We start from the raw sequence: 7339 nt of genomic DNA on the forward strand, positions 1-7339 counted from the left end.
AACTGGCATATAGTGAGAGCTCTAAATGTTTGAATAACAGAAAGGCGTTCTCCTCCACGGACCCTATACATACCTTTTCACGAGGGGTTGGCAGGAGGTGTGCCTTGGCGCGGGTACGATTTCTGTCAGAGCTAGAGATGGCAGAAGAGAAGAGAAAGAGCTAAGGACTCTGAATTCCAAGGGTCAGGGCAGACTAGAAAAAGAACTGCATGGTTCAAAATCCCCCTACCCTGCTGGGACGTTGTCAAACCCTCGCTCTGTCCCAGGACTTGAAGCCTCACTCACCGGGTATCTGTGCCTCGGGTCTTGGTGAAGAACACTGGAAGTAGAGGCCCCAGTCAGAGAAATGACTATCCCATAACCAGATATAGAGAAGTGGCAAAGGCAAAAAGGCTGGGGGACTTCTGGCCAGGCAATGAGGAGTGATGGCTGGGTTGGTGGGTGGAAGGCATGGTGCAGGTCCTAGGGGCTGACTTGGAGCTGGGGAGATGGGCATAGATCTTTGGAGAGGTCAGCAGCGTGGTTGGGAGGGGGTCTAGAACTAGGGGTGTGTGGAGGGGTCTGTGGACACAGTGGTCCTGGAATGAGGGTCACCGTGTTTAGACATCTGAGTCCCTTGGTCTTGTGTCTGCTTTTTCTTGGTGGGCAAAGGATTCATATGGCAGCCAGCAATAAACAAGGCTTCATCAGTGAGTTCTGTGCTGATCCTGGTCAGAAATTCTTCAGAACGGGATAAGGAAACTTTCTGGGGAAAGAAAATCAGAGGGGCTCAGCCTGAGAGCTACTACATGGAGTTTCTGGGTCTGGCATCTAGCAGGCTGGGCCTTGTATTGGAGAATTGGGTCTTCATATTTGACCTAGAAGGCAGTCTTTGGGGACCTCAGTTTCAGCGATCTCTAGATGGGGTCTTAAGGCTTGAGGGGGCTCAAGGCTCAGATCTGGGGCTGGGTGCCTTGGCCTAAAAGCTCTCCACATCATTCCCGGTGTAGGGCTCCCTCAGCGCTCACCGGACCTCCACACAAGGAGGGTGCAGCTTGGGACGACCAACTGCCCTTTTTCTCCTCATTTTTGGTAGGAGTGGATGCCATCCCCTGAAAACAATTGGAACCTGTTTAGAACCTGAGAAAAAGTAGCCCATTTGCCCCACAAACCCATCCCACCAACTTTCCCCAGCCCATATTTAAGTACGGATTATAAATGAACCACCCAGTTGTTTCAGTCCCTACTGTCTCAGATTCTGCTGCGAGGTGGGGAGGGAGGGAGGGGTTGGGAGACACAACAATGCCCCTCCCCGTTTCACCCAGAGGTTCCCTCCTTCGTTCTTCCCTCCTAAGCCAAGGCAGCCTCCGACTTGCCGCCCCGGACCTGGCAGACGGGTTGAGATCTTGGGATATTCAGCAGGAAGGGAGGTGGGGAGGACTGAGGGGCCCCTGCGGCCACTGTTTCTAGAGGGCTTGCAGGCTGAAGAGGGGAGAGGGGAGAGGGAGGCGGAGATGGGGAGGAAGGTTGGAAAGAGAGGGACTCCAGGCGGCGCCGCTACCCGTTGGTATAAATGCCTTGGTGTCTGCGCGGAGATTCCGCAGCCCCGTTGCCAGGAGATGTATTAGGGTTCTAGAACCAAAGCTGGGGGTCATTTTCCCAGCATGCCCCGTTCCCTCCTCCGACCTCTCGTCCACCACTCTCCAGGTCCTTCTTTGAGACTGGCGACCTCAGAACTAGAGGCTTGATAAGATGGAAAGATCAGAGTGGAGCCTTGGATCTAATCCTCCTACCACTAGGGGCGCGCGAGAAGCGACCCCGCCCTAGGACGCTCTCCAAACTCTCTAGCCGTCATTTCGTAGTCAAGAGTCTGCGAGACCAAAAGAGGTCAGAGTTAGGGGGCCGTGAAGAAACAAATGTGGAGTGTACCAAATAACCTTGTATCTTGGGGAAGCAAATACTTAAGATAGCAGAATCTTTTCCATTCTTCTGTGTGATCTGGAAGATACGTACCTCGTATTAAAGGAAACGACATCTTTATCCAGGCCTCCTTGTCTTTTGACTTCGTCTTTTCAGTTACTTCCGTTAATCGGCGTCGAAGTTTCTTTGCTCCCCCTCCTCTTTCTGTGCTTTGGTACAAGACTATGGATAGGGGTGGAGAGAAGAAAAGGAAAAGGAAGCGTACAGATCTTAAAGGGGCCGCAGCCATTTTTTAAACCTCTTTTCTCCAGTTTTGCAACAGAAGGGTAGGTTCCCGGAAACTGAGTACAGCAGGAGCAGATAGAGGGTGCCTGCTGGGCGGACGGTGGCAAGAACTGCCCATTGGAAGAGCGGGGTGTGCGCGCCCCCTGCGCTCCGCACCCTCGGGGCCGGCCCTTGCTCTGACCGGCTGCGAGGTTTCACATTTAGGGACAGGCTGGGGCAGCGGGGTACTGTACGCAGTTGGTGCGGCCGATGCGCCGAGCCGGAGGGTGAGGTCGCGCGGCGGGACTGGAACAGCTCTGGCACCTGCGGAACCGGCCTGGGACGGCGAGAGAGCCGCCGCGATGCCAGGCGAAAATATCTTCCTATTCGTGCCTAACCTCATAGGTGAGTGCTGCCCGCGCCCTTTGGATGAACGGGAGGGCGACCTACCTTGGTCGGGTCCCTGAACCCTTTGTGTCGGTCTCCCCCTTCCCCATCCCAAGGTTATGCCCGGATCGTCTTCGCCATCATTTCTTTCTACTTCATGCCCTGCTGTCCTCTCACGGCCTCGTCCTTCTACCTGCTCAGCGGGCTTCTGGACGCTTTCGATGGACACGCTGCTCGAGCCCTTAATCAAGGTGACGCGCTCCTCCCATCCAACCATGGGATCTAACAACTCTTTGCCCCCTGCCTCTTTAGGACCTCAGGGTGGGCCGGAACACGGGAGTCTTTAGGGCCCTGTCATTCCCATCTCTATAGAAAGCAGAACAGAATGGCCTGCTTTATACTGATTGTGATGTCGGATAGCAAAATTGGACGGCAGTGGCAATGCTGAATAAGAATCTAACAAATGTTTTCTGAGGGCCTATTGGGTGTCAGATACAAGCAATAGGGATTCTGGAAGACTTCTGGAGGGTTGGCTTATGTTTAAAATCTGTTCTCCAGAACTACCTCTAAGACTTCCGCTGAGACCTCAAGTGTCTGTCCTTATGTGGAGCCTGGGCTTTTGGATTGATGAGTTGCTTTCCCACCCGATCCTACACTGTTTTGCACACATGTCCCAGCCTCTTCTTGTTTCCGATCATGGTGACTTTTGCCCGTTGACTTCTTACCCCACCTGTCAGCCTGCTGTTCTCCTAGTGGACATTTTCAATCTTCTTGACTCTGTATCAGAATGATACATTACATATGGCACCTGCCATGGGTCCACTGCCCCTCACAGCTCTTCTCCACCTAATAATAGTCCTGATTTTTCAGGGACCCGATTTGGGGCCATGCTGGACATGCTAACAGATCGCTGCTCCACCATGTGTCTGCTGGTCAACCTGGCTCTGCTGTACCCTCGAGCAACCCTTCTCTTTCAGCTCAGCATGAGTTTGGACGTGGCCAGCCACTGGCTGCACCTCCACAGGTCTGCTGCTATTCTGGGATGCCTGGGGTTATTGACAGCCTGAAGAAGACACTGTAGTGGGAAGGGTGAGACTGTCTGGGAGGGCTGCAAGCTTCTTGGGGTGTCTCCATTTTTAGTCTCTATTGAAGGACCCAGGCCAAATCCTATCCCTGTCTGAATCAGTTTCAGTCTGTTTGCAGTTGAATTAACTAATAACTCCTTATGTGGCTCTGGGGGTTCATGAGCCAGACTGCAAAGCTGTTTGAACTGCAAGGTCGGCGGTTCAAGCTCACTAGCTGCTCCTCGGAAACCCTATACAGGGTCGCTATGGGTCGGAACCGACTCGATTGTACTTAACAACAACAACAACAACAACAAAAACTCTTCTGGCTGGATATCCCAGAATTCCAAATGGGTGAAAGCTTAGTGAAGGGGTATAGGGACTTGTTGAACATGGCATTAGAATCCTGATTCTGCCTCTAACTAGATAATCATCATGTCATTTTGGGCAAGATACTGGTCTCCATCTTTTGTACAATCGGGCCTTCCTAGTCCATGTACTACACAGTACACAGGGTCAGTGTTGGGGTTAGGTGGAGGTTGGTGATTATGATTGCTCATGAATTCTCCTGACTTTCTCCCTAAGTTCTGTGGCCCGAGGCAGTGAGAGTCACAAAATGATTGACTTGTCTGGAAATCCTGTGCTTCGGATATACTATACGTCCAGGGTGAGCATTTTCCACCTCTTTTATTCACTCAACTTATGCCAAGTACTGAGCCCTCCCTGGTCCCAGCCTCGGTCCCAGGAGAGGCCTTGAGCACGGAGACATCTAGCCTCTCGGACAAGGAGGGACCTGTGAGCCGATGCGTGAAGAAGGAGTATGCTTGGTAGGGAGGGACTGTGATTTATCCCAGGCCACAAGTGGACATGAGGCCCTTGTGGGATCTCCTTCCCTCCCACGTGCTCCTCCCTGCTAACGACCTATGTGGGGGTTGGGGTGCAGGAAGGTCAGGTGAAATGCCCTCCCCTCTTGCTTAAGTAGCTTTTTTGCTGTTTGTGCAGCCTGCTCTGTTCGTCCTATGTGCTGGAAATGAGCTCTTCTACTGTCTCCTCTACCTGTTCAACTTCTCCGAGGGACCACTAGGTAGGAGCTTGAGGGGCGGGGCCAGAGGGTGGGAGTGGGGTTCTGGCCTCAGACTCTTAGGCCTGCATTTAATTTTCTTTGTCTCTTCATTTTTACTCTCCCACAGTTGGCTCCGTGGGTCTTTTCCGAATGGGTCTCTGGATCACTGCCCCCATTGCCTTGCTCAAGTCCCTCATCAGCGTCATCCACCTGATTACAGCCGCCCGCAATATGGCTGCCCTGGACGCGGCAGACCGTGCCAAGAAGAAGTGACCCTGGGCTCTTCAGTCCCCCAGTGCCCACATGACCTGGGGGTCTCACTGTAGCACACAGCTCCCTTTCCCCTCTCAGGAGGTCCTAGTCTCACATCTTCCTAATGTGTTGTCCAACCTGCTGGAGTGGAAGCCAGCCTCTCTTTGGTGATGCCATGTTCTCCAAACTCCTGAGGACTTGCCCCACCCCTGCGAGACCTAAGGGCCTGGGCTTCAATATTGAGGAAGGATACTCAGGAGGCTCCATCACCTATATAGGTAGGTGATGGTGCTCCTGGGGCCCCAGAAGGCCTTTGTCTGAGGACTGGGTGTTGTCATACCCTGCTGACTCAGCCCTGGGCTCTGGCTTGGCTGGACATTTTCCATGGACACTTGAGTGAGGGAGATATGTAGGGACTCAGTTCCCCAAAAGGCAGGGGAGTCAGGCCTCCCTACCCCTGACCAGAGGCAGCTTGGGGGTACCATGTCCAGAGAGAAGGGGCCTTTTAGATCCTTACCTGTTATAAATTCCTCTGTCCTATCAACCCTGGCCTGGAAGCCTTGATAATAAAGGCAGGAACTTCACTGTCTGCACTTGGTTTCCTTTGACATCTTCTTGGACTAGGGTCTGGGTTGGGGAAAGCCTTGGGGTAGAAAGGAAGAAGGAGCTGGGTCCCCAGTTTACTGGCTGCTCCATTTTGTCATTTCACAGAGGCCCTCTCTGCCACCCAGCCCCTTGCCATGATCTCTACCTACATCCTTTATTTTCTTTATAACATTGTCTGCATTTATTTGTACACTTGATATTTTTCTATCCTCACTGGAGTCTTGGTGTGCTTTATAAGATAATCACTGGACCACAAGGTCGGTTTGAATCACAAGATTGGCAGTTCAAACTCACTAGCCACTCCTTGGAAACCCTATATAGTATAGGATTGTTTTGAGTTAGAACCAACTCAACGGCACTTAACAACAACAATCACTAGAATGTAAGTTCCGTGACCCTTCTTTAACGCAGAATAAAGACTAACAACTTGGCATGTAGTAGCTGCTTAGTAAATATTTTTGAACAGATTGGTTGGTTTCTCAAAGTGTACTCCAGGAAGGGATGGGCCCAGGAGTCCAATTTTAAACAACTTTTGAGCATCTACTCTATTTTAGAAGGAGCTCTAGCATACTGGATTACATGTTGAACTGCTAACCATAAGGTCATGTGTTTGAATCTATCAGCTGCTCCATGGGAGAAAGATGAGACTTTCTGTTCCTCTAAAGATTTACAGCCTCAGTGCCCTATACAGACAGGGTTATTATGAGTCTGAACTGACTTCACGGCATACCACCAGCACCGTTTCCTAGCCATTGTTCTGGGCATCAGTCCCTAATAGCTATCCCTATTACTTGAGTTTTCACTGCTGCCTGGCACCAGCTTTCCTTTTAAAAGTCTATGCTGCTCCGCGGGAGAATGATGAGGCTACTCCCGTAAGGATTTACACCTTTGGAAACCCTGTACAGGGTCGCTATGGGTCGGAACTGACTCGACGGCACACAACAACAACAACAACAACATTGGGCCCACCATCTGCCAGACCCCATGCTGGGGTTTCTTTGCAGATGTTACTCATTTAATCCTTATAGCTCAGCCCAGTAGGCCAAGTGACAATCTGTGTCCCCAAGAGCTGAAACTTCAACTGATGACCATGGAGCCTCAATGCTTGTACTAGGCATGGGGGCTTGGTGGGAAACTCTGCATCCAGCTTCCTTGCTCTCTGGGTGGGGCAGAGGGGGTCGTGGTGGTGGTGGTCATAGTCTCAGGAACAACAACCATTTGTTTCGGAAGCAGAAACCACTGATTTTTAGTGAAGGGGGTGGGTATGCTATGGTGCATAGGGATTGAGCAGGGAAGAGCTTGATGTTGTTTGTGAAGGGAGTCAGTTCGGACTCATAGCGACCCTGTACAGGGTTTCCGAGGCCTTAAATCTTTACAGGAGCAGAAAGCCTCATCTTTCTCCCGTGGAACAGCTGGTAGTTTCGAACTGGTGACCTTAAGGTTTGCTGCCCGATTCATAACCACTATGCTACCAGAGCTAGCAGAGGAGAATTTCCGGCTGAGGGAACAGCAGGCAATGGCAGGGAGGCCAGAGAGCACCCTGGGAAGCAGCGGCAATGGAAGTAGATAGATTCAGCCAGAACCGTGAGTGCTGTGGGTGAAGCAGGACCCTGATGAGAGATGAGGCAAAGAAGTCAGCAGGGACGGCCTGAGGAGCCTGGTAGCTCATTTAGACTTGATCCTGAGGGCCACATGGAGCTCCTAAAGGGATTTTTCTTATAAACAGGTAAACTATTCACATAAAACCGCAATCACTACAGAAGGATGATGAATAAGTCCCTTCCCACCTCAGGCTCAGTTTTCC

General features: G+C 51.5%; 1 protein-coding gene across 2 annotated transcripts; it reads left to right on the plus strand.

The window, feature by feature from the left end:
- Positions 1-2303: 2303 nt before the first annotated feature.
- On the plus strand, positions 2304-5127 carry CDIPT (CDP-diacylglycerol--inositol 3-phosphatidyltransferase). Of its 2 annotated transcripts, XM_006877898.1 has the most exons (7): positions 2304-2408; positions 2516-2568; positions 2667-2801; positions 3421-3574; positions 4200-4281; positions 4617-4698; positions 4805-5127. In XM_006877898.1, exons 2-7 carry the CDS (start codon positions 2526-2528, stop codon positions 4948-4950), a joined length of 642 nt encoding a protein of 213 aa, XP_006877960.1. In that variant the 5' UTR covers positions 2304-2408; positions 2516-2525; the 3' UTR covers positions 4951-5127. The 2 variants fall into 2 exon arrangements, with proteins under 2 accessions (XP_006877960.1, XP_006877961.1); XM_006877899.1 differs by lacking the exons at positions 2304-2408; positions 2667-2801 and having other exon boundaries at positions 2526-2568; positions 4805-4950.
- Positions 5128-7339: the final 2212 nt, after the last annotated feature.

This window comes from Chrysochloris asiatica, unplaced genomic scaffold (assembly GCF_000296735.1).
Source record: "Chrysochloris asiatica unplaced genomic scaffold, ChrAsi1.0 scaffold00666, whole genome shotgun sequence".
NCBI lineage: Eukaryota > Metazoa > Chordata > Mammalia > Afrosoricida > Chrysochloridae > Chrysochloris > Chrysochloris asiatica.

What these genes read in the sequence shown, in the direction of transcription:
- CDIPT (XM_006877898.1), top strand. Translation starts at nt 2,526, where the DNA reads ATGCCAGGCGAAAATATCTTCCTATTCGTGCCTAACCTCATAG. An exon ending in TGCTCGAGCCCTTAATCAAG is followed by an intron (nt 2,802 to 3,420) that starts GTGACGCGCTCC and finishes CTGATTTTTCAG; the next exon opens with GGACCCGATTTGGGGCCATG. An exon ending in CACTGGCTGCACCTCCACAG is followed by an intron (nt 3,575 to 4,199) that starts GTCTGCTGCTAT and finishes TTTCTCCCTAAG; the next exon opens with TTCTGTGGCCCGAGGCAGTG.